The sequence below is a fragment of the Echiichthys vipera genome, assembly GCF_963691815.1.
Source record: "Echiichthys vipera genome assembly, chromosome: 21".
NCBI lineage: Eukaryota > Metazoa > Chordata > Actinopteri > Perciformes > Trachinidae > Echiichthys > Echiichthys vipera.
The window spans coordinates 24,114,537-24,142,444 of record NC_139846.1 but is presented as its reverse complement, the minus strand read 5'-3'; the positions used below and the strand labels follow the sequence as shown (position 1 = coordinate 24,142,444).

The 27,908-nt window shown below is 47.1% G+C and overlaps 1 protein-coding gene across 1 annotated transcript; it reads left to right on the top strand.

The window, feature by feature from the left end:
• Nucleotides 1-27,908, top strand: plppr4b (phospholipid phosphatase related 4b; the record flags this gene model as incomplete). Its single annotated transcript, XM_083935878.1, has 7 exons — nt 1-72; nt 17,507-17,692; nt 21,290-21,419; nt 21,589-21,784; nt 24,189-24,246; nt 25,289-25,462; nt 26,175-27,908. 7 exons carry the CDS (start codon nt 1-3, stop codon nt 27,906-27,908), a joined length of 2,550 nt encoding a protein of 849 aa, XP_083792004.1.

Sequence of the window (27,908 nt, the reverse complement as noted above, 5' to 3'; positions counted from 1 at the left end):
ATGTCCGCGAGAGAGAAGGGGATCCCGACCAAAGACAGCGTCAGCCTGCTGCCCTGTTTCTACTTCGTAGAGGTGGGTTCCGCGCCGCACGCTCCCCCGGTGTCTGTGTCCCTCATCCAGCAGCGCTCCAGCAGCGAGGATGTAGTCTGATGTAATCACCACAGAGCCCTTAGCGGGGCTGTAGATGCACCTTGCATGGCGCGCAGCCTCATATGACTCCGCCGGTGCTGTTTTAGGTCAGATGGTTTAGGAGAATGGGGACATTAAAGCGCATTATCCAGCCCGTGGAGCGTGCACGCAATGCGCTCAGGTGACGGAACACCAACAACATACACCATCATTCATATACCTGCACAGAGTAGCTGCCTGCATGAGCCATACTATAAATACACGCACTGCTGCTTGCTCCATTTGTTATATGCTGTTTTTGGATCCATCTGTCATCACATGCGTCTGTTCCTATAGTAAAGTGCTGCTATGGTAACAGTTGACATGTGTCTCTGGTGATGGAAGAGCAACGTTTGGGTCATTTTTGCTATTAACTTTTCCAGCAGATCCAAACCGAAGACCTCCATTAGCATCAGTCCTCAGGATCAGGGGCGGACTCAGGGATTTGGGGTTCTGAGGCAAGGGGCCACCTCGAAGGCACCCATCATTATAAGAACTGAGAGAGACTGTGTGTGTGTGTGTGTGTGTCTGTGTGTGTGCCTGTGTGTGTGTGGTGAGGGTGAAAGTGAACAGTTACAATAGCAATAACCAAACAATGTGTACAGTCTTAACTAGTATACACAGTGTGTGGGGCGGAGGGAGGCATGGAGATGGGGAGTCAGTTTTGTTTCGCTCTAGCTCAATGTTGTTATTTTTGGTCACCCGGTGGCGGCGGCGGTGGCACTGACCTTTGGTAGCGTGGCGATATATATTTTCCGGCGTCCTCTCGCCTTCTCCTTTTATCAGCCCAGGATAATTCTGCTTCCTGTTTCCCTCCAACTTCTACTCGTGACTCATTCACCGACGTAAACAAACCTCTGCACCTGACTTCCTTCTTCTTCTTCTTCTTTTTCTTCTTCTTCTTCTCCTTCTTCTTCTTCTTCTTCTTCTTCTTCTTCTTCTTCTTCTTCGTCTCCTTCTTCTTCTTCTTCTTCTTCTTCTTCTTCTTCTTCTTCTTCTTCCTCTTCTGATGTATGATAGTGTGTTTTACTATATTTAACCCTTGTAATCATCAAAGACACTGTTGCCAATTACGGTGTTGACAGGACTCCATTTGCTCTGGACTCGGTCTAGACTTGGTCTCGACTGCCTTTGAACTTGGTCTTGAACTTGACCTGGTCTTGGTCTTGACCTGGTCTTGGACTTGACCAGGTCCTGGACTTGGACTTGGACTTGGACTTGACCTGGACTTGATTACGTTTGTCATGAATACAGCTCTGCAAGACAACAGACTACATTAATACAGGGTTCCTACGCAGTACGGATATTTAGATGCTTATTATTTACACAACAAGCATCTAACATTTGGTATTTAGATGTTTTATATCGCCCGAGAGGTCTGGAAATTTGAGTCTGGAGAAGTCTGGAGTTTTAAAATGGAAAATGTGTCAGAACCCTGATAAAAAGTGATGGTTTTTAAACGGGGGTCAGTCAACCAGACCCCTGTGATGATGTGTTTTTCCTGTTTTACGCAGCATATCAGGTCAAAAAAGGTTTATCTGAGAATAATTCAAATGCACCAATGATTCCAAGCAGTTAACACAGATTGCACGCAGCTTGTGGTGACTGTCACTTGCCCCCCTGCTTTACGCACGCTCCAATTCACCTCTGGCCGGTGGCTCTCCAATCAAACGGGCATTGCCGGTGTAGTGTTGCCTCTAATGCTGTATGATGGGCGCTGCCGGGATGACTGCATCGGCCCCGCGGATTCCTCCCGCAGCCACCCGCAGATAGGGGATTCCCTGGATCTGGTAACGATTTTGGAAGCTTTCATTTCCATTTCAGTGCATTCTCACAACGGTAATGTGGCCGAACGAGAAACGTCGGCCTTGAGCTTTCCTTATACGGCTCTTCTTCACTGAAGGATTTTATGCCATCTATTTTTACAAACAGCAGTAAGCGTTTAAACTAGGCCAGTGCTGAAAGTTAATTCTACTCGGTGAACTAGCTACATTACTTGTGCATATAATTAGGCCAACTCAGGCTCGTTCTGTGTGTGTGTGTGTGTGTGTGTGTGTGTGTGTGTGTCAGTGACTGGTATGCAGAGAGCTGGTGGCCCGCTCAGCTCAATCCCATCCCGCTCTCCTGTCAGCCGTGACAGCAATGTCTCACAATAGATGCGGAGAGCGTGCCAATCATCCCCGGAGAGCTTTACCTCAGCTATCAGGACTGATGGCTCTTCACCTGCCGTATGAATTCTTAATGCCGACTGCTTTAGAGTCAGAAAGAGGCAGATCTTACACCGCACTTAAATGTAATAGGGCTAAAAAAATACTCTGCATGGAAATTTGTAGTTTGGGTTTAAGGGCGCACTCCCACTTTGCGTCCATCCCGTGCCCCGTGCTTTAGGGTCCTTGTCCCCCCCTCCAGGCCCGTTTGTACGGAATTCTTCTTGCTGCCTATACGTCATCACGCCGTAACACGTCACATGCATTGATGACGTCATGGCGATGCGTGGCTTTGTTTCCAAATCTTTCCATAGACCTCTGAGTTTTTGTGCGTCTTGTCGACTGTTTTTGAATATTTTGATCGACAAAATCTGCAGTAAACACTCCAGAATGGAGTAAATGACCTCAGAACCGCTGTAGGCCTCGTGCTCGTACACGTGCGCACGCTCGTGCTCGTACATGTGCAAACGTGCTTTACAAAAGCCCACCTCTCCCAAACGGGCCATGGACGGCATGCTGGCCGCAGCTAGGCGCGGTGCGGTTGCACTCACACTGGTCAAAGGAACCAGGCTTTACCCGTGAAACCTGTTTGGGCACGGTACGGATGGACAGTGTGAGTGCGACCAAAGTGATGCAGAATATAAAGTATGATTTCATAACTCAGACTAAAGATGCCCTATTATGCTCGTTTCCAGGGTCATATTTGTAATTTTCGGGTCAAAAACAACAGGTTTAGATGCTGTGATCTTTAAAAAACACATTACACTTCTCATATTTCCATTGATGCAGCACCTCTGTGTTCAGAGTTGAGCACAGCCAACACAGGCGGTCGGCAGGCCTCACGTCTGAATGCAAGTACTTCATTATTCACGCTTTGGTATTATTAAACATGACTATTAAACATTACACCTATATTTATAGGTCAGAAATGACGGGAAAGCCTAATAGGTCCTCTTTAAAGGTCAGATGGTAACATTCAGTGAAGAGAGGAAATAAGAGAGGAGGAGCGAGCAGCAGAACAGCATTTTGTCTTGGATTGTGTAATGACCCCATGACCTGTTCTCTACCTTCAGGACAAACCACATATTTAGCTCTAAGGGCGTACTCACACTGTCCTTCCGCACCGCGACCCGGGCTTTAGGGTACTTGTCCCCCATCCCTCTCCCCCGCGCCCCAGCTCGTTTGTACTCACACTACCTGGGCCTCGTCCAACGCTTCTTGCTGTCCATACGTCATCACGCCGTAACACGTCACACGCATTGATGACGTCATGGCGATGCGTGGCTTTGTTTCCAGATCTTTCCGTAGACCTCAGAGTTTTTGTGCGTCTTGTCGACTGTTTTTGAATCTTTTCATCGACCAAATCTGCAGTAAACACTCCACCTCCGCATCAAATCAACGTGAACCTTTCACCGCCATTGTTGTTGTTGTTAAATGTCCGCGCATGGTCCGTCCTTGTATTTACATGTCCGAACAGGCAGACATAACGCTACTGCCGTAGGGCTCGTGCTCGTGCTCGTACACGTGCGCACGCTCGTGCTCGTACATGTGCAAACGGCTCTGCTAAAGCCCACCTCTTTCAAGCGGGCCGTGGGCGGCGCTGTCGGCTGTTTTGCGCGGAACGGGTGCACTCACACTGCTTAAAGGTACTAGGCTTTAGCTGAAAAAATGGTTTTGGCCCGGTACAGAACGCCAGTGTGAGTGCGCCCTAAGGCTCATGATTGTCATCTTCTATAGTGCAGTAATTGAGATATTCATTATTTGGATAAGTGTTGGGCCTTCTGCCACACAACACTCCTCTGAGTGATTTCCTGACAACAATCCCTCCACTGGGCCCGAATGTTCCAGGTGGGTCCTCAGTGACTACAGAAGAGACACTTTGAATAATAGATGTGTAAAAATGGAAGCAGGCTCCACTGGGCTTTGGCTGGGAGTTATTTTTATTGACAGTCATGGACATTTCCCAGTGGTTTGAGGCTAACGTTACTTACATGTTTAAGGTGGTATGTCGTGTTCATCTAATGTCACCTACATGTTTTAAGGTGGTAGGTAGAAACCTGCTCCTAGTGGACACTCAGAGCCTACTCACACTGTCCTTTTGGCCGCGGCCAAAACCGGTTTTTCAGCTAGGACCGAGACCCGGACTTTAGGGTACTTGTTCCACCTCCCTCTCCCCCCGCGCCCCAGCCCCGTTTGTACTCACACTGCCAGGGCCGGCCAATGCTTCTTGCTGTCCATACGCCATCACGCCGTAACACGTCACACGCACTGATCGCGTGTGTGTGGCTTTGTTTACAAATCTTTCTGTAGACCTCGGAGTTTTTGTGCGTCTTGTCGACTGTTTTTGAATATTTTCATCCGACCAAATCTGCAGTAAACACTCCACCTCCGCATCACACCAACGTGAACCTTTCACCGCCATTGTTGTTGTTGTTAAATGTCCGTGCATGGTCCGTCCTTCTATTTACATGTCCGAACATGCGGACATAACGCTACTGCCGTACGGCTCGTGCTCGTACACGTGCGCACGCTCGTGCTCGTACATTAGCCGTGGACGGCTCGCTGGCCGCAGTTATGCGCGGAACGGGTGCACTCACACTGCTTAAAGGTACTAGGCTTTAGCTGAAAAAACGGTTTTGGCCCCCGGCCAGAAGGACAGTGTGAGTACACCCTTAACGGCTGATTTTGCAGTGAATCTAATGAAAGCTTGTGTAGAAAACAGTGGTGTCAGAGTGGAGGAAGAGCAGGGATGAATCACAGAGCAGAATGTCTCAGTATTCCTTGCGCTCTCTTTCTCTAAAACAGCCTCGGCTCCTCTGGGAGAGTGGGGCTCAGCAGAGATGCTCCATTGCCCTACATCTGCTAACACTGGCAGCCTCCTCTGTGTGCTTCATTCTCTTTGTCGCGCCTTCATTCCCTCTGTTTCTGTCACACGCAAAGACTCTATCTGTGTCATCTATTGTTCTATCTCGCTATCAGCATCTTTCCTTTCATGTTGACTGGATCTCTGGACACGTCCTTCCTCTTTTCCCTCCGTTTGTCTGCCTGCCCTGGGCTCATCTGAGATGGGCTTTTGACATGATAACAGATGTAGTCCATGAGGCAGGAGGGTCGGTCTCTACCATCTGGGGGGAATAAGGCTCAAAGGGATTTTAGGCAACGTATACATTACTAGAGTTAGAAAATGTGTGCTTTTGTGTGCTGGCATGCATTTTACAACACAACCCCATAACGAACATTTCTGAAAAGTGGCTGAGAAACGCTGAGAATGTAAACCGAGTAACAGCAGACAACACCTCCACCACAAGTGACACACAATGGAGAAACAAACATGGGGGCTGGTTCTAGCGTTGGTCCTCTGTTATAACATCATTACTCCAGGTTTGTGAGCGGCCACTCATGCTGGTGTGTTGTTGTTGTTGTCGTGGTGATAGGGGATGTACTTGATCATTTCGTAAATCACGTAGCTGCCTACAGGAGCTGGGTTGGTCCAAAAATGCCCAGTGCTTTCTGCAGTTAGTGCGGGCCCAGGTCCGATCACGTTCTCACCCCAAAAGAACCGCACCAGAGTTCGCTTGAAAGTGGACCGCCTCTTCTACCAGGTGTCGACCCAACTATTCGGTCGACTTCTGGTGCGCACCCGAGTACAATCGCTGCATTCCCACCTGCACAAACGAACCGTAGCAAATGAGGACACACACTCAACTTCGATTCAACCCAACTAAATAGGGCTGGTGTGAAAGCGCCCTTAGTTCACACTACAAGACTTTAAGCTGTACTGTTAACACTGTTACACTGCACAACTTGCTTTCCCACTACCTGGCCGACCAGCGACACTCTACTAGGTCAGAGCCTGCTGTCGGAGCCTATAGGAAAAACACATTGCTATCACCCGATGGTTTTATTGCACCTTTACTTCAGTTGGACCTCCAGTGGAAGGCCGACCCAGCCATAAGCACAACGTTGCCCCGCTGCTGTGCGGGTCTGCTCTGATGCCAATGCCCGGGACAGCAGTGTCCGTCTATGGCTGCACATACAGTAAAGTGCCAATCATTAAAGGCCGCCACTCCCCCTTGTTTCCCTTTAGCACATGCCTTGCACTCTCATTGGTGACAGCTCCAGTTATTTGGCCCACTAGATATTAGGAATGTGTCCGCGAGGCACCCGCTCAGCTTGCGCTTTCAAACACTTCACACATTGCACTCAGGTGCCGATATGCGAACTGAGCCAACAGAGACTTGCCTCCGATGTGGGGCGCTTGTCAGGGAGCGCCCCACATGTGTCAGTGTGAGGAAAATCAGGGCTGTAGAGGGCACTAGCCATTGAACTGGTAATGGAAACATAAATCTGCAAGGCATGGTTTGACTCGGCGCCAACAAAGGTGCCATAGAAAAACCCCATTGGAGCTGTGGGAATGACATTGATTTTTCAGACACACCAATATGTCATTTTATCTTGTATAGTGTGTCACAGTGGAAGAATCTGTGTCTAGTGCAACTTCCAAGACTGAAATACTTTTTTGTGTGTGCCTTTTTTCCCTTGGTTTGACCTCGTTTATGACGTGATCTGTGACTGATCAATAGTACCATAAGAAAAACACAAGCTGTGGTGTGTTCAGGTTCAACACGTCGCTCTGTCCAAGTCCCAGCAGGACCAAGACCACCTAATCTGAAAGAGAGACCATCTCAAAAGAGGCGAACGTTGTGTATCAGAAAGTATGATATAACAGTGCAGATGCAGCATCAGCTTTGTCCTTTATCTAGGCTAATGTTCATGTCCCTCCCAACAATTATACATGTGATCTCATCTTTTGTTTTCACCCAGTTTTTAGATAACAGCGGTTCAGCCCTCTTCATGCTTCCATTTGTTCCACTTTGGAAGAAAAGCAGCCCGAGGCTTCACAGTGGAGCCTCACTGCACTCCACCACTCAGTCCAAAGTAATGTAGAGCAGCCAGCCCCCGTAACAAGGCACACAGGAATCCTATCTGCAGCCACGGGTGCCAGGTTATGCTTTAAAACGGGGGAGCAAACTTGGAAAGATCTATAACTGCCGTGGGTCTTGGGGTTCTCCCCTTGAAAAGCAAAATTCAAACACATACCCTGCATTATCTAACTCTACCAAACCTCTGGGATGAAGTCGAGAAACAGCCACTTGCCCTAGTCTGGATTAGATCCCAAATAATGAATCTAGAGTAATATGATATTTCATCAAGCTGCCTACTATGATGTGCTATGATGATAAGCTAAATGCTACGAAAAGTGCACCATGCTAATTCTGGCATCATGTTCACGTTAACCATGTTCTTTTCTGTCCTAGTCGTGAGTGACGTATCTGTCTCATCACACAGATAACAACAGTTTTTCAAATCAACCGAAACAATGTATATTTAATAGTTTCTATTTCTCTAGGTCCATTTATAACAACCGCACATGTTGCCAGGTTGTGGGCATGGATGTAGCGGTAATAGAAGGATAGCGTCTCCATTCTCCATCTCAACTACAAAGCTCTAATTGATTCTGACTCTTTTTACAACCAGAGAAAACAGTCATGATTTCTTCCCCTTAAAAACTGTGACACATCCAACTTAATAATACAAAAGTGCCTGAAAACCAACACCTGAAGTCAGCCAAGGCCCTCTGTTGAAGCTACTCAGGGCGCACTCACACTGTCCGTCCTTACCGGGCCAAAACAGGTTTTACGGGTAAAGCCTATTTCGTTTGACCAGTGTGAGTGCAACCGCTCCGCGCCTAGCTGCAGGCAGCTGGCCGTCCACGGCCTGTTTGCTGTTTGGGAGAGGTGGGCTTTAGTAAAGCACGTTTGCACATGTACGAGCACGAGCGTGCGCACGTGTACGAGCACGAGGCCTACGGCGGCTCTGAGGTAATTTCCTGTGCGCCTGTTGGGACATAGAAAAAAGAAGGAGGGACCATGCGCGGACATTTCAAACAATGGCGGTGAAAGGTTCACGTTGGTGTGATGCGGAGGTCGATGAAAAGATTCAAAAACAGTCGACAAGACGCACAAAAACTCCGAGGTCTATGGAAAGATTTGGAAACAAAGCCACGCATCGCCATGACGTCATCAATGCATGTGACGTGTTACGGCGTGATGACGTATAGGCAGCAAGAAGCATTCTCCAAGGCCCAGGTAGTGTGAGTACAAACGGGCCTGGAGGGGGGGACAAGGACCCTAAAGCACGGGGCACGGGACGGACGCACAGTGTGAGGGCACCCTTTGTTGTGCTGATGGCCACAAAGAGACAAAAGACATCATCTGTCCAATATTGTTTAACTTTATGAGAATATGAGTCAGCATTTTTAGTGATGGGTAAATGAGGCTTCACGGAGCCTCATGAAGCATTAGTCGTGTTCCCTGAGCATGGAGCGCAATCTCAGGAAAATAAAGAAAAGGCTTCATGTAGCTTTATGAAGCCTTGTGATTTCTTAAGTATGTATTTTGATCCATTTACACTTGGCCCTCCATACCGAGCAGTTCAATTTACTATAAACGACACACATTCAACAGGACGGCATCTTGGATCGCCTTGATCTAGGAGAGAAAAACAGAACAACTGCTCAATGGAGACGATGCAGGTATGAGCACATACTTTAAGAAGAAGAAGAAGAAGAATTACTTTATTTATCCCGCAACGGGGAAATTGAATTTTTTTCACTCTTATTATTAATCATGTTACACACACACAGGCCCGAAATACACACATGCACAGACAGCACCTATACACATGCAATTAAGGAGAGATGTTAGAACGAGGGGGCTGCCAGTGACCGGCGCCCCGAGCAGTTGGGGGTTCGGTGCCTTGCATGCATGGTCCAGGGACTTGAACCAGCGGCCCTACAGTTCCCAGCCAAGTCACCTATGGACTGAGCTACTGCCGCCCCCAAAGGAGGAACATTTTAGGAACATAAACACAGATTTCTAAGTTTTCTGTTCGTCTTCTAACTTTACTTTTCTTTGCAAACGTTGAGAACATCTTGCTGCTAGCAAGAAGGATTCTGGGAAAAATATCTTTTGCAGTTGGCCTTTATTAAAAGCCTACTGCTATATGTTGATATATATCGTTATCAGGATATGAAATGACCTATATCTTGATGTGAGATATCGGTCATATTGCCGAGACCTATTATCAAATATGGTTAGCTGCCATTGGCCTCAGCAAATTGCGCTGCACTTGCAAAATAACAGGATGTGACATAAAATATCCTGCAGAGAAAAATCTGCTTTGAAGTATGAGAGTACAGTATCCCTCCGAGAGCAGCTTCATCTGCAGAGCATGAGCGGTGCGAGTGCTGACACCAGTGACCTATATTTCTCATTTCCACGCGCTGAGATGCTGGACGAGAGGTGAGGGAGGCTGACGGTGAGCCATAAAACCGACCTGAGAGAGGGGGAGGGAGAGGGCTGAGGAGCTCAGCGGGGGGCTGCATGGAACATAAGCAGGAAGCTTCCTGCATGCATGTTGCCTCATGCATTTATTCATCAAGTCAAGCTCCTATACATAGCTTACTACGCTTTATAAGCCTCTTTAGAGACGCAGTAGAAGTACAAAGTATCGCGTCACCTCAAAGGGGATTGTCGGATCTCTTTTTACTCCTCTTTCCCCTGTTTGTTGTCCTGGGGCATGAAGTGACCATTGCTTTCCTTGCTTAAGTTGAGTGCTCTGGGTGAGGGTTACAGACTTACCTTTACTGGGTGTAAGAACACACATCACAGAGGACCTCACATGGACAGTCGACTCCACTGCTCTTGTTAAAAAGGCTCAACAGTGCCTTTACTTCCTAACGACACTGAGGGAAACCAACCTGTCTCTGAAGCTCGTCTCCTTTTACAGTCACACTGCTTGGTAGATATTGTCTTTGCTACACTCGTGCCAATAAAGCATATTGAATTTAACTATGTAACTCTGTGAGTGTGCTGACATTCGGTATTACAGTAGGGTATGCCAGCTGTTCAAAAGCAGACAAAAGAGCTCTCCAGGGAGTCATAAACAGCCCAGAGAAGACAGCAGGAGGACTCCCCCCTGCCCTCACTGAAAGACATCTTCAGATCCCACTGCCTCTGCAGAGCCAGAAGCGTCTCTTCTCTCTGCCGCCATCTGGCAGGGCGCTACAGGGCATTTAAGTCCTGCACTTCAAGGCTCAAAGACAGCTTCTACACCGGAGCCATCACTGAGCTGAACTCCACAAAACACCGCTCCCCCAACATCATCACAACACTCCACACAACACCACACCACCGGAGTAAAACTGGAATAACATGTTCCATAATGTAAATGGGGACATGCACAATAACTTGCAATAATGCATAAGATGTAAATAGCGCCTGGCACAATGTACCAAAATAGATATGAGAGTTATGAATTCTGGTATGCCTCCTTTCTGTATTACTTATTATTGAATCGTCCTTTTTGTCATTATTATAGTCAAGGTTTGTAACCACGAGGGCTCATCGATTCAATTTGATATCGATTCGATATTGATCTAAATCAGGGGTGTCAAACTGATCCAGTAAAGGGTCGTGTGGCTGCAGGTTTTCATCCCAACCGAGCAAGAACACACCTGACTGGACTTACTCCATCACCTGAACTGTCTTCACACAGTTGATTTGTTGGATCAGGTGTGTTTTTGACTGGTTGGAATGAAAACCTGCAGCCACACGGCCCTTTACTGGATCAGTTTGACACCCCTGCACTACCAGGAGACTAACTTTATGGCTTAAGTGTCACTGCTGTGTGCTGCTAAGTCTGAATCAACCTGTCCTGCGTATGGAGACTTGTGCTGTATCTAAGGGTCTTGTTGTGTTTTAGGGACCTGTGGAAGCTCTCTGGACACGCAGTCAGACACGATCCCTTTACTGGATCAGTTTGACACCCATGATCTAAATGCTTTGATATTAATTCAATATAAGTGTAGATGACAGACATTTACAACGTAGTGCCTTCTGATAACTCTTAAAGTAAAATAAGTGGAATAATTGTGCTGGTTGAGGACAAACTGACTCCAGGAGAAATTAAGAGTAGATAGTATATAGGATAATCACTTCATGAACAGGTTTGTAGGATGTCATACGAAAAGATATGCAAAGATTTTGGTAAAACAGCGAGCGACAGTTGGACCAAAGATGAACTGTGATGGAAGTAAATCGCCAAAAGCAGGCCGGAAGTGGTCCAGGATGACAATGCACCAAAGACACTGTTATGTGACCAGTTTTAGCCTGCAAAAGGTGACAGTTGGGGTTAGACATCGAAACAACTTGGTTAGGGTTAGAAAAAGCCCGTGTTTTTTTTTTTTTTATGTCCAAGAGATGGACGCCACCAGGACAGCCATATCCCGGGAAATGAACCCCATTCTCCCAGGTGACAGTCCTGCTGCTGCTGCTCGCTTCAGCTGCTATTGTGTTTGAATAAACGTAGTTTGGTCGATATTGAATTGGAGGGTGACACGGTGGGTTGGTGGTTAGCACTGTCGCCTCACAGCGAGAAGGTTAAGGTTTCGCTTCCCGGCTGGGGCCCTTCTGTGTGGAGTTTGCATGTTGTCCCTGTGTCTGCGTGGGTTTTCTCCGGGTTCTCCGGTTTCCTCCCACAGTCCAAAGACGTGCAGGTGTTCGGTTCATTGATGACTCTAAATCACCCGTAGGTGTGAATGGTTGTCTGTCTCTGTTCGTCTCTATGTGTCCTGTGATAGACTGGCGTCCTGTCCAGGGTGGACCCCGCCTCACGCCCGATGTCAGCTGGGATCGGCTCCAGCCCCCCGCGACCCCGACAGGGACAAGCAGTTGAAGATGAATGAATGATATGGAATTGGGAAATACCATATTGCAATGCATATAAGAATCAACATTTTACCCACCCCTTGTAACCATCCTCAAGGTTAATAACGTAGTTAACGTAACTAACTTAACACTGGCTACCCTAGATATGCCACCCTGCCACAACGACAGATACGCCACTGCTCTCAAAGACCTCCACACCGGGTCTAACCAGCGTTTGCTGAGATTGAATATGAATTGGGACGCTCCCCTTTTATGGGACAGTGAGAAAGAGCTCCTGGATGTGCAACAGGAATCCAATGACATCCAGTGTGAGGATGTTTTTATCCTCAACCTCCTTCACACTTGTTTCCTGTCTTCCAACTGTCTTTTCATTGTGCCCCTATCTCTCCAAATATGCTAACGTGCTAGTGTTGAATAAATGGATTGGTTCAAAACCAGGATGGAAAGCCAGCAAAACTATTGAGACAATCAAAAGGAAGGAAGTCTGCAAACAGAGGCCGTCTGTGTGGCTGTGTGTGTGTATAAGTGGCCTGACTCCCAGCAGGAGTGTGTTGAATTGAAGAGACCCCCCTGGGTTGGGCTCCTTGTGAGGCCCTCCCCAGTCACATTGCTCCACTGAGCATTAGCTGAGCGAGCATCGCTCCTCTGTGTCCCAGTGACTCAGGGTATTAAGCTTCTTGATCAAGCCCATGTGATGCTCCAGGCCACATTCAGCTCCGACTGCAATCCTCCGTGGACACCTTCAATTACACATCATCTTTCTGCCTACACAAGCACCTCACTTCTCTGCGCCTGGGGAGGGTGTTAGAAAACTTTTGGGAAGAATCTTGACAAAGTAGAACTGCAGTGTCGGCGTGTGTCTTCGATATTGGCGTTTTCAGCTTTCTTGTTAAGTCGCAATGAGCAATTTTAGGTGCACACATTTCCCCCAAGAGATATACAGTGTTATTACCAGTGTTTTATTGGCTTGTATGTCTCATTTACTCACCTCAGTCATGCCATTTCAGCCCATCGCTATCCTCATTATATGATGTGTGTGTGTGTGTGTTCTTTATGGAGGGTTATAAAACAAGGTGGTGCTCCGCCAACACACAGTCGGTCTGAATGCTGCCTTTTTTCCTGGTTCACCTTCGTCAAAATCACAAACGGGCGACTTTTGGACAGAATTACGACAGATACAGATCTTCGTGGTAGTGATGTTAGTTGCCATGGTGAAGTCCTCCCTCGGTTTAAAGGTAATGCTCTATTGTTGTTGTTTTATCATGTGTTCTTCGGCGCCGTCGGTTCCTGGTTTATCTACGTGGTCTCATGGGAGGGCGTATAAATAGCACGCCACTTTTCATGACTTTCATGACTTTTCGCGTGCATGTCTACGCATATTAAGCTTTTCGCGTGTAATTTAACGCCCGTAGTTCCCCGGGGTTAGGGTTAGGGTTAGGGTAAGGGTTAGGGTTAGGGTTAGGGTTAGGGGTTAGGGTTAGGGCATTTCATGCCCGTTATTTCAGCCATCCTTCACATGAAATATTGATTTAAAAACAACCCTCTGACAGAAAGCTCCACCATTTCATATTTCTCCGCAAGGTGGTGGAGAAATACGAACACGTGGGTTTTCCCTCAATGACATTTGTGTGTGAAATAACAACGCCATCTCTGCACAATACAAGTCAATTGAGACTATATGGCGTGAAATGACACGCAAAAATCATGAAATGCGTTGTAATTATACACGAGATGGCTTGAGAGAAATAGCGTGTCATTCACACGCCTTTTGGTGAGACCAGGCTGGGTTTATTCTATTTCCGGGTCAAAAGCCATTACCGCGGAGTGGGTAGGGGGAGTTATATCCTACGGAGCATGTGCAGACGCAAAACCCGATATTACTCCGGTTAAGATGTGTACATACAAGAATAATAGGGGTACTGAAGGAGTTCTCTAGGTCTGTTAACCGGGGTATAAAAACTCTGGTGTTTACGTGGTGTTTGAGAAACCGGAGTGTGACCTTAACCTGAACAAAATCGTGTTTACAAACTGCATGTAGACGCACTGAGTAAGAACTTGTTGCTAGTGATATTAGGATTATTTTAAAGCTGCAGTCGGCAAGTCTGGCAGATCGAGTTGACGAGTTGACGAACTTCGAATGTTTACATCTCTCTGAATCGAATTGAACTCGATGTGAGGTGAAGGGGTGTAGGAGGGTTGAATAAGGTCTTATGTTACTAATAACTAATGGTAAAGATTATTCACACATTTGAAAATCGATGTGATGAAGAAAAACTATCCAGTGGTGCCATTTCTCTTGTTTTTGATCCATTCTTTTCAGTGCTTGTTTGTGCAGTGATTTACATTTAACTGTGCGGCTTGCCTCCATATAGTAACACACTATGATATGTGTGAAAATAGCATGGCGTGCATGAACAGTTAAGCTGCTTTAAGCGGTATGTAAGGTTGAATCACTCAAAAACAGTTCAATTAGAGAGCCACTGATGCACAACACAGACTCATCCAGCCACAGAGAAAATGCTCTGGTTAAGCAGCTTTCAGTGAAATGAACAGGCACTATTTCGGTGTTTCCAGTGATCCTCGTTCTATATACGTACTTGTGATAAGTAGCTATTCTGTGGACTAGTGAAAACCTTCTTTGTCCACAAAACAGCCCCAGAGTTTATTGGTCTTTCTGGTGAAAACAGTTTCAATCAGGAGAGACTTCATTTAAATTAACAATTAAACACGCACGATGAAGATGATCGTGAAAGGTCTTTGGTGATTAGACTCCATTGTGATGTCAAATGGAGGTGAATTGAATTGAGGAGTGAACTACAGCGGCAGATGACAGCAGCAGAGAAGGGAACAGATTTAAATGTTGACAGCAAAGAGTGTGATTGGCAGAATCTGGTTGGTTTAACTGAACCGTAATAAGCTGATAAGAGGAAGAAGGTGAAGGGTCTGGCTGCAGAGCTCCATGTTAAGGCCCGCCTCCTCTGTTTGACCTCTTGGGTCTTGGCTTGGAGAGAGCAGTGACGTCGGAAATGTTAAACATCAGGACACAATAGCATGACTCAAAGTTCATTTGTTTGGATAATCCACACGACCTCAACGAATAATGAATAATTAACAAAGGTAAAAAATACAACCTTAACCTTGTGTTATATTATCTGTCTGGCCTTTCATGCCTTTATCCATATAGAAGAGCTGGATGTTGACAGGAAATGTGGTGAGAAAGAGGGAGAGAGGGGCCGCAGGTAGGGGTCAAACCCTGGCTGCTGCAGCGAGGACGTTTAGCCTCTGTGTATAGGGCGTCTGTTCTGATGACTGAGCCACCGGGTGCCCCAGGGTTGTACTGTTTACCTTGGTGTTACTGGTGGAGGTCATGTGGCTTAGCTTAGTGGTGTTCAACATACTCAAAGAGATTGATTAGATTTCGACCATGGATAACAGGGTTCACCACATACTGTAGCTACAGTACAGTAGCTGTATAGGTAGTCGACTCATCTAATGGTGACGTTAAGCTAGCAAGTTAGCTGGCTAGCGCACTCCCCATCCGGCTAGTAGGGTATCGTCGGGATGAGAGCTGGAGGACTGGAGATGGACTGGAGTGTACCTTTGTTCCCCGCTTTGTTTGTGACCGGGAAACATCGGACCTTTTTTTAAGAAAAGGGTTAGTTAGATGGCTAATTCACCCATGATTCATTAATTCAATCATCTTCAACCGCTTAACCCGGGATCGGGGTCGCGGGGAGGCTGGAGCCGATCCCAGCTGACATCAGGCATGAGGCGGGGTCCACCCTGGACAGGACACCAGTCTATCGCAGGGCATGCTCCGCTGATAACCACCACAAAGATAGAACACTGAGGCTATGTCATTACAATGAAATGAATGAATGAATTTAACGCATTAACTCCATGAACATTATCTCTGCCTGAGGTTTTCATCTGCACTTAACAATTCAACACCTATGATCCTATGTGCACTACTTCACGACAGTGTCATGTTTTGATTTGGAGACCCCCAGTGGTGATTTTCCACCAAGGGTCCCAGCGCCGGAGGGGGCCTGAGCCTGGAGCTCTGCAGTGGGACACTATTGGGGAAGCAGGAGAAGAGGGAGAGAGAGTGAGTGGGTAACATACAGTGTAGGGCAGGGGTGGGCAATTCCTGTCCTGGAGAGCCACTGTCCTGCATGTTTTAGGTTTCTCTCTGCTCTAACACACCTGAGTCTAATGATTTGCTCGTTATCAAGCAGCTGAAGCTCGTCACAGTTTGATTATTGTCAGACTCTGGTGTGTTAGGGTAGGGAGAAACCTAAAACATGCAGGACAGTGGCTCTCTAGGACCTGAATTGCCTACCCCTGGTGTAGGAGGTAGACGAATAAGAGTACTAAGATTACTTGCTTTGTTTGTAACGGGTAATGTAATGCGTTAGTTTTGCAATTCAAAGAATCAGTTATTTAGGTATGTTTTCAAATAAGTAATCTGTTACTTTTAAACTATTTTAGTAATTCCCTGCAAGCACCACTGAACTACAACCACCTGCACCTGCACCGGAAGGGGATCGCGGGGCGTTCGTTGTCAGATTGTTAGCAGCCAAAGGTTGCACATAAGATGGTCAATACATTCATAGGTAGGCGTACTTTTAAAAGTAACGTTACCCAACACTGGTAACATAAGATAATCTTCCTGGTTGAACTTACTTCATCAGTCCTTCAGCTCCACAGCTCTGCTCTCTCAGACTCACACCAGGACTGGTGACACGACACTGTGACAGGTCAGTGGTGACATAACTGCGGTCAGCCATTCAGCACGCCTAAAGCAAGCACTTATATCACCAGGCAGCCTCTGCAGAGTTGATCCCTCGCTATCTTCCACAGACCGACGGAGAGATCAACACTAGCTTTATTACTCTAACTTCATTTCAAGGTTGGGAATGAACCGCTGTGCTGCGATTGGTCTTTTATGATTTAAAGACCTCAAGCTGGCTGTAATAGACATGAACTAGCCGTTTCTAATGGTTGTTAGGATGAGGAGGATTCATAGAGAAGACTTGAGCTGAGCTTAGCGGGAGCTCTCGATGTTCATAAAGGCAATAAATTCCAAATGCCATCTTCCATCACCCTCAGCACCCCCCTCAGGTCATGAGAACTGTTTTCCATGCCTTCGTCCTCATTATCAAATCAAATTAACATGGTCATTGAACCATAGGGTTATGGGGACATTTGCAGCACTCACTGCCTGTTTCTCTATTTATTTATTGGCAGCCTGTTAAAGCTCCTCCTTGCCTCAGCTGTTTGCGGCTTTGAAGTCCCTCACATCTTTTTCTCTGTGTCTCTCTCTGTTTCTGCCGATAGCTGCCAATCCTGGTTTCATCTGTGGTCAGTCTCTACTTCCTGGAGTGGACGGATGTGTTCAAGCCGGTGAAGTCTGGCTTCAACTGCCATGACCGCAGCCTGAGCCTACCCTACATCGACCCCAACCACGAGGTCATCCCCCTCCTGATGCTGCTCAGCCTGGCCTTCGCCGGACCTGCCATCACCGTAAGGACTCTTCACTAGAGTCTTCTTTAGGCTCATTTATGCTCCATTTCGTGTGTAGATAGAGATGTACATTATCAACGTTCTAAACGTCACTGTCCTCATGCTTTCATGCTCCTTTACATTGAGCAAAACATCCTCTAGAGGGCGTTGTTAAGGTGTAATCATTTTCTAATATAGACACCCCCCACCCCACCAGCTAGGTCAGGGGTGGGCAATTCCCGTCCTGGAGAGCCACTGTCCTGCATGTTTTAGGTTTCTCCCTACTCTAACACACCTGAGTACAAGCAAATCATTCAAATCAGGTGTGTTAGAGCAGAGAGAAACCTAAAACAGGCAGGACAGTGGCTCTCCAGGACCGGAATTGCCTACCCCTGAGTTAGGTGACCATCCCTGCCCACCTGCTGAATCTACTTCGTTGTCTGCCATTGTGATTGCCTCACTATCACGGCCCTGGTGACATGGCAGGAGCAAAGAACGCGACTTGCTCTGTTGTTGGCTGCAAGAACCACCAGAAAAGTCCATTTATTTTTGACTGAAATGTCCTCACAACAACTGGAAACCTCTTTCTCAATGAGGGTCAGTATACAGCGGGATTCACTTCAAAACTGAAGCTCAAGGATGGATTTCTTTGATGTTTAAAGACGTACTCTACCCATTTTGATCCAGTCTGTGTCATGGCAATTTGTTGGCCACTGTGTTCAGTTTAACGATGAATGGAGCATCAGAGGTCCGCAAAAGGATGCAAAACGCACTGTCACAATCTCTGATGCTTCATTCCACCGGGACTTGCACCATGGAAACAGGCCAAACACCGGTTATCTGAACACAATGCCTTGAAACAGACCTGGATCAAATACACTCATCAAATAAGCCGTCAAGACAATTTTTTCATGTAACAACTATTATATATCCGGAGAGTCGCTAACAGCCGGACGTGGCTAACACTGATTAGCTCGGGGCAGCACAGTGAAGGCATTCAAAGGTCTTTTTTAACCACTAATGCTGCTGAAAATAACAGCAAACCTCTGCAGCAGCATGAGAAGAGTCCCTACACACAAAACAAAGCACCAATGGGCTCCTTCCTTTGGGACTGACTTTGGTAATCCACTTGAATGGACTTTACTATGAGAGGAGCTGGTACAGGGGCCAGATGCTAAGTCTTTAAAACACTCTTTTAATAAACTCTGGGTTCACTAACTACGTTGTTGGTGCTTTGGGACTCTTCTCATGCTACTGCAGAGCCACCTACTGTACCAGAGGTCGAGTTACTCCATCATTTTTTCCATTTGACCCCCTTTCATGTATACGAGGGGAACTTAAACAATCCCATTACTCCCTTAACCGGGGTAAGACCATTTTCAGGTTACTGATGTGCATGTAAATGCACGGACTGTCATGTTTGGCAGAAGAGAAGCTAAACTGTGTTTTCCCCAAAGCTCACTATCTGAAGCCAAGAAGTCTCACCACCTTAACGAGGGTAAACTCCGTGGATCTAAGCCATGCACATCTCACACAGCACAACCCTCTGATATTAGTCCAACAGGCTTTTTAAAAAATGTGTACCCTAACATATCAATAGACTCCGACTCCCCGTATCAGCTGATAGTGCATCATTTCTCATCTCCAATCACCTTGTGGAGCACAAGACCTGAGGCCTTCCTGTCCTCTGTGTTACAGTCCTTGACCGTCACTAATAGAGTTGCTGCTCTCCCTCAAGGCTTATGGGAAAAAACCTGTTTGACTGAGTTACTCCAACTCAGTTCAGGAAAAGGCTAAGAAAGCCAAATGAACCACAGTATTAGCAAGTGATTGTAATTCTTGCAATATACTTTTTCTGTAATATCTGACACTGTCGCTGTGGTGTGAGCTTGATGTGTCTGTTGGAATGGAAATGCCAGCATGTCCTCACTCACTCATCAACTATTGGATGATGACATTTTGTACAGACATCTCTCTTCCTCAGAGAATTAAGCCTGCTGCCTTTGATGATCCTCTGTCTTTCCCTCGGGTGCCACCATCAGGCCCAAAACGTTTTATGGTTTATGACCAAATATCTTCAGATCTAATGACAGCCCCATCAAGATGGTGAGCATGGTAAACCTGCTAGACTGTGTGGTCTCTCTCTCTCTGTATCTATATGTATATATATTTGTATATATTCGGGCATCTGGTAAGGATGAACCCCGGGCGCCTCCCTAGGGAGGTGTTCCAGGCACGTCAAGCCGGGAGGAGGCCTCGGGGAAGACCCAGGACCAGGTGGAGAGATTAGATCTCCACACTGGCCTGGGAACGCCTCAGGATCCCCCAGTTAGAGCTGGTTTATGTGGCCTGGGAAAGGGAAGTTTGGGGTCCCCTGCTAAAGCTGCTGCCCCCGCAACCCAACCCCGGATAAGAGGCTGAAGATGAGATGAGATGAGATGAGATGAGATGAGATGTTGTATTAGTCTAAGATCCAGAACACAAGCAGTGTGTGTGGACAGACCTCGTCAGTGTCAGCGCTCACTACAGAAGTGTTGAAGCTCTGCCCTGCAACCGACCCCGGATAGGCGGTTGAAGATGAGATGGGATGAGATGTAAAAAACAAGTAAAAATGCAAAGATTGTCCTTGGAGGGCATTAAAGGAGTAATACACACTGTCAGTGAAACAGTAGAAATGACCAAATGTGATGGCCTCTCAATAGAAACCTCTAGTCTGTAAATCAGACAGAGAAATTGACCTAAAATGGCTGTTTCCCCTTTGCAAGAGAAAAATAGGGAATCCATTTCCCGGAAAAGCGCTGGTTTAGTGAGACTCTTCAGTACAGTACAGTGTGTTGGTTTCAGTATCATGCAGATCCCCGAGGGCTCTCCTCTCTGCTCCTAATCCCTCTCTCTGGCCATCACTGCTGCTGCCTTCCTTTTTCCTCTCTCCGTGCATCTCGGCGATGAGGGCCGTGGCACAAAGACCCAAAGCATGAACGCCTGAGAATAGAGGATGTGATGTAAAGGGTGGAAACAAGCTGAATGTACAGACAGAGTTATAAACACTGCTGATATAACTGTCGAGTGTGCAGCTGGGCAGGGCCGATATAGGTAGTTGCTGTGCAGACAGCCAGGTATCCCACTGCAACGCCATGTGTCACTTCTGGAGAAGTGTGTATTTGTGTGTATGCAGTGGTGATATTTGGTATGAAAATTTTGGTGGGGCCCAACATATTTATAAAATAAATTATGATGATGCAATCCAAACATACCATAGAGATAGTCCTGTGAATGTTCTCATTTGTCCAGGTCGTCGTCATCCTCAAAGCAATTTCAGTCCAAAGCAGCTGGACTTGGTTATTTGTCTAGGAAGACGTTTCACCTCTCATCCAAGAGGCTTCATCAGTTCATGTACGCATCTGACCAGGCTGGGACTGGACCAGGCTGGGACTGGACCAGGACCAGGACCAGGACCAGGCTGGGACTGGACCAGGACCAGGACCAGGACCAGGCTGGGACTGGTCCACCATACCATAGAGATACTGTATATTTCATTGAACCATACTTGCAGAAACCAGGGCCATGTCACCCACCTCTGCATGCTAACACACGTGTTGTTGTGTTTTTTGCTAACAGATAATGATCGGAGAGGCCATCCTGTTCTGCTGTCTTTCTCGGAGGAAGAATGGTGTCGGGGCGGAGGCCAACATCAACGCCGCCGGCTGCAACTTCAACTCCTTCATACGCAGAGCTGTTCGCTTCGTTGGTACACTGACTTTTTTCCTTTTTAACACCGTGTACACCATGTTTGGTGGGTGACAGATGACAAAGTTGTTCGTATGATGTTCAATTAACGTATTTAGACACATAGCAAACGGTCATCTTTCAAAGTCTCTCCTCTGAGCAAACATTTACATCACGTCCTCTACCCTCAGGCGTTCATGCTTTCGGTCTTTGTGCCACGGCCCTCATCACCGACATCCTCCAACTGATGACGGGATACCCAACGCCGTACTTCCTCACCGTGTGTAAACCCAACTACACCACGCTCAACGTCAGCTGTGAGAAGAACCCCTTCATCATGGAGGACATCTGCTCAGGGGCCGACCCCGCAGCCATCATCCAGGGCAGGTAAGGAGGCATTTGTGAAGACAGAGAGTCCCACTGAGAGATCCAAGGAGCCGCACTTGTTTTGTTTAAGTCTGATTGAAGTTTGTATCTAACAGAAGCCCTTTACTTATACCCTTTTCCCACCAAAATTAGAGCGTGTATGCAGATTTTTTGAACTTGGCAAAACCCTCCAAAAGAAGGCTATAGACTCCTAGTCCATTGCCAGTAGACCAGTATACCGTTTCCTTGTCAGGTTCAATGCCACAAAAACAGGAAAACAGCAAAGAAGGCTAAGGTTTCTTCTATGGGCAACATTTGTTTGATCATATTCACTGAAGCCGACGCTCCGATACAAGATAAATCATCCGATTTTAGAAAAAAAAACGCGCCTCTATGTGCACGTAGAGCCTGTTGTTTCTTTTGCAAAAATCCTGTATCATCCTGTCCACTCAGCGCAGTTCACAGTTCCTGCACACGCCACAGATCCCCCTTCCCCCTCACACAATTTACAATATCACAGGCACACGCCTCAAGCTAGGTGTACGCTAAATGACCTTAGCAGTTGCTATCTATGAGTAAGTTAGCCAGTCTACCTCCTTCTCGCGTGTACTCCATGCTGTTTATTGATGAGAGAAGACACGGGCGCGTTCACAGGAATCTGGTGCACGCGCACTGACGAGCAGTCGATGGGAGGGAGCGGAGGAGCTTGGTGGTAGAGGGGGAGGGGGTGAGAGTTGGAAACATTCGAAATTTGACTGAGTCAACTCGATCTGCCAGACTTGCCGACTGCAGCTTTAATTATTCGGTCTCTCTTTCAAACTCGCTGCAGAGTCATTCGGACTGATGTTTGAGGGATGCTTGGGTTGTGACAGACACAGTTTGTGGCTGAGGTGCGAGTCTCAGAAGTTACAGACGGAGGCCACTTGTGTTACCAGAATGTGGATGTTATGTTTCTATCACTGCCATCAGAGCTGGAGCCGATTAATGCCCATGACTGCTGCCGAGCCATTTGTTCGGGAATGAATGCTGATCATTACCTTTCCCACTGAAGACAAAAAACAGAAGTTAGTGTTTGTGTTTTTGTCCTGTGGTCAAAGGGCTTTAGGGTACAATGTGATGAGTCACTGTGTTCTTAAAAAAAACAGGAGCAGAGGTTTGACTGTCAGTAAGAGCCCTCTTCATTGTAAACCTGGGGATGATTTCAGGTTTGTCCCATGAATTTTGGACACAAGTAGTTTTGGCTGCAGACTACAGGCGTCTAAATATAGGCGTCTACTGCTGCTGGCATAAACACTGTCCCCCACTGTCTCTTTGGCGGATTTAGCTTCAATTTTGTTTGCAGAGAAGCATGGAAAGCTGTTTTTTTGCGGTGGCTGTGCACCAGGAGTATTACTAACCCATTTTAATAGCAGAAGCACCAACTGACTAATAAAGACGAGACAAAATAGTGCATTTCCATAGAAGGAGTTTTTCCAGAAGCCTTTTTAACTCTAAGAACTAAGAATTTAGTTCCTAAAATATGGTAAATGGCATTTAAACAGCGCCTTTCTATTCTAGAAAATAAGCCCATGAAGACATATCCTGTGTTTCTCTTCTGTGGTGCTGTTCCTGCTCCACGGTCCACCAAAACAATCCTGGACCTGTTAGCCTATTAATACCAGCTCCCCTGTACATATGTCTTCATATTTATTATAACTGATTTCTTAGTATTTAGAAACAATGACTATAGCATTCATAACAATATACCATTTACATACATTTGCTGGGGGCTACACGGTGGCCTGGGCCTTTCTGTGTGGAGTTTGCATGTTGTCCCCGTGTCTGCGTGGGTTTTCTCCGGGTTCTCCGGTTTCCTCCCACAGTCCAAAGACGTGCAGGTGTTCGGTTCATTGGTGACTCTAAAAAAATTGCCCTTAGGTGTGAATGGTTGTCTGTCTATGTTCGTCTCTATGTGCCCTGCGATAGACTGGCGTCCTGTCCAGGGTGGACCTCGCCTCACGCCAGATGTCAGCTGGGATCGGCTCCAGCACCCCCACGACCCCGACCCCGGGATAAGCGGCTGAAGATGAATGAATGAATGAATACATGTGCTGTTACACTCCAGTATATGACTGGACATCAGATATGTTTCACTGGTACTTGCTAGTGGCTCTACTATGTAAAAATCAGCTTCATTGCTGTCTTACTGGCTTTGTTAAAATATTTCCATGAAGAAACTGGAGGAGCATTAAACAATGCATCTAATTTGGGTCAATCACTCTACGCATAACATCCCAGTGTGGGTGCAGGGTAGCATTTGAGGTATGTCATTATGCCTGTGTTTTGTTGACTGTGGTTAAACCCTCTCCCCACCTCCTGTTGACTCACACACACACACAGATGTGACACGTGGCTGAGTCTATTTCTGTCCTTTTATCTCTTGTAGAAAATCCTTCCCTTCACAGCACGCTACCCTGGCATCCTTTGCTGCTGTCTATGTTTCGGTGAGTAATAGTTTGAGCCCACACAAACACTTAACCCTGCTCATCCTTCCATGAAGCGTCTAATGATACAGTCAAACACTGAGTGGTGGATGGTGGAAGAGGGCCAAGATTAACTTTTCAACATGGCTCTATTCTCGACGCCGTTTGTGCTTCACTCGATATAATCCACACATAGGACCATTTTCCCTTTTCAGTAGTAATAAAATATTAATAATACTGTGATAAAATATACTAAGATATTACCAATACATTTAATATCAAACTCACAACCCTAGTACTTGTACACATGGTTATATGATCTAAAAATATACATTAAATTGAAGTATTACGAAGCGATATATTGCCATTGTGATGAAATTTGGGACTCTGGTAGCCTCGCAAGACCGTCCTGATCTCTGAGCTCCATTGTATTTTACTCGCAGATCAGTCTGGTAACGTGCGGCCAGCGTCCGAACCAATCAGTGTTGGTTTTGAGTGTGAGTGGGACGCAACGAGACGCGACTGTTCTTGACAGTGTAAACAACATGGCGGCTTCTGCGGTTAAGATGAGCGTAGCTATTGAGCAAGTCATCCGCTTACGTTTTTTCCTAGTGGATCCTTCTGTTTGAATATGGACCGGGCTCCTGAAATTGTGCTCGGCAAATATCCTTTACCGACATGTTGTTTTCTTTCTGAGCTTTGCCTCGACGATGTTAGCTCGTGATACGCTTCGTTGAACTTCATAGTTTATCCAATCAGCAACCAGTATTTTCGCTCCTTCCCAAAAGATCTCCAAAATGAGAGTTCCCAGATGGATATGCTGAGCAAATGCGAATCAATCCATCTGGCGGAGTCAGGTTAGGACTCTGGGAGTCCCAAGTGAAATGTTACAGTGATTGGCCATGTTTACTTACACTAGCAGAAGTCAGAAAGTATATTACTAATGTCCACATCAGAGGAGATGATAGCTCTTGTATTTTGTATCCACCTAAATAAACAATGCTGCCTGGGAGGGGTTATGGAAGAGCACACCGCTTTAACACACTGTGTCATGTGTCATCAGATGTACTTCAACAGCACTTTGACGGACTCATCCAAGCTTCTCAAGCCTCTACTGGTCTTCTCCTTCATTATCTGTGCCATCATTTGCGGTCTGACCCGGATTATTCAGTACAAGAACCACGCCATTGATGTCTACCTGGGCTTCCTGCTTGGAGGGGCTATCGCTGTCTACCTGGTAAGGGCCCGTCCCATCAACAGTCCATTGGTTCTAAGTTCAGAAGTCCTGTCTGAAGTTTGTTTCAAACTCTGGGAGCAGCAGTCTATAATGGAAGTCATTAGGATTCATCATTCGGAGGAGCTAATTTCACATCAATCAATCAAATTAAAGATGAGATATTTCAGTCTGGACCAAAGTAGTCGACTGACAAACTGAGAGACATTGCCCCCATAGAGGCGTGCTGCTGGCATAGCTAAAAAGACCTTAGGGGACAAGATAGGTACTATTATGTAAAGTGTTGCCCTTTAAGTCCAGAGAAGAAAGAAAATTGATGCTATGTCCTATATTTGCCTGATGTAGATCCAGCTCTCTGTGGTGCATGCATTGGAGGTCCGCCGAGATCGCCTGGACAATGCAGGTGGTGGTGGTGGGGGGGCTTTGGCGCATCTCAGTGGACCTCGGCTGCACCACTCTACAGGGATTTCTGCCAAAGAGAGAAGCCAAGAACTGTTCATCTGCACATGCTGCCCTGACACAGAGCTGGTATCAAATTGACCCTTTAATTTTAGGAAAGCATAATTTGGTCAATTCATAAATAACATGTAATCCCCCAATGCCCTCGGTTTGGTTGAGCCCATGACATACACAATTTAGGGTATCAAGAAAAATGTGCATATATGCAAGTACAATGTTGCACTGGACATAATGTTTCTGTTTCCTCTGTTGCTAGGGCTTGTATGCAGTCGGAAATTTTCAGCCTAGTGAGGAGGCCAGTGCCAGTCCCCCTCCAATGCTTCACCGCCCTCCCTGCTCCTTGCCCCACATAAGCCAGGAGGCCGTACTCCACCACCTGCAAATGAAGGCCAGCATGGCAGGGGAGTCTGGTATACCCACCTCACTCTCTGAGGGCCTCTTACACCGAGGCCTTCAACAGCAAAGGCCCGATGACAGTTTGAAGCATTCCAGTGCAGATGTGGAAGTGATCTCCCCCCGCAGCCCTCAGAGCAAAGACGCCATCATGACCTTTAGCCACACCCTTCCTCGGGTCCATACCCCCCAGGCAATGGCAGCGTATGAGGAAGCAGCCAGACGTCATGCTGCCACCCTCCACCATGCCTCCATGGACTCCAGCCGCTCAAAACAGCTTCTATCTCAATGGAAAAGTAAGAACAACAACCACAAATGCTCCCTGCAGGTCCCAGACTCCTTCTCCTCCTCTGTAGATTCGTCATCTGGCCAGTCCTCCCAGCATCCGCACCACCATGGCAGTATGGAGCTCCGATCCAGCTCTGAGCCATTAGCTATGGGCCTGAATGGAGGCTTTGATGGTCATGCATACATGTCCAAACTGGCCACAGGTGCTAGTACAACCCTGCCCAGTAACTGCAGTGGCATCACCGGAGGAGCCAGGATATCCATGCAGTCTAGACCTGGGTCGTCACAGCTTGTCCACATACCAGAGGAAGCTCATGAGAATTACAACGCCACCTCTCAGAGGATGGTAGTAGGAGGAAGTGAAGGGGTGTCAACAGTAAACAGCACTGTCCAGGCAAACTGGCAAAGGGCAGCAGAGAAGACTGCGGGACTAACCTGCAGGACTAACGATAATGGGCACACCCAGCCGCGAATCATGCAAGTCATTGCTATGTCCAAGCAGCAGGGCCTACTACAGACCCACTCTAAGAGCTTAGACGAGAGCAGCATAGGCTGCAGCACCATTGGGAGTTGCCAGGGCTCTGCTCGCTACAGAGCACTTACTGATCAAGACCCCACTAGCACCACAGGGCCCAGCTCACTGGGTAGCAACACAGGCAGTATTTCAGGGAGTACCGGAGCAATTGTCAGAGTAGAGGCCCACCCTGAAAACAACAAGCCGGTGATCCAAGCTCCATCCACAGATGGAAGTGGATCATGGAGGTGGCGGTCCCTGGATCATGGCACTGGAGCTTGCGGAGGTACAGGCACTAGTGGAGTAGGAGGAGGATCAGGAGGAGGAGGATCAGGAGGAGGAGGCGGGAGTTTGAGGCAATCCTTTGAGCTCAATGATCTAAACAGAGACTCAGAAAGCTCAGACTCGTTACGCGAAGGGTCCATTGAGAGGAAGCATGGCAATCACATCGTAACCACCACTGCTACCGTTAGCACCCCACCCATAGTTACTGTTCACACCCAGAACACTGGCCAGTCAGAGCACAGGCTCCACCCCCAGGGCCTCTCTACCATTAGGGTCACTCCAGGGGATGGTGGTGGTTCTGGATCTGGAGGAGGTGGTGGAGGAGGTGGTGGAGGAGGTGGTGCCGGAGAAAGCGTTTCAGAAACCGCCTCTGTCGCCTCCAGTCGTGAGTCCACGCTGCGGAGAAAAGGCAATAATATCATCCTGATTCCAGAGAGAGCCAACAGCCCTGACAACGCTCGGAACATTTTCTACAAGGGAACGTCGATAACTCCTGTTTTCAAGGACTAA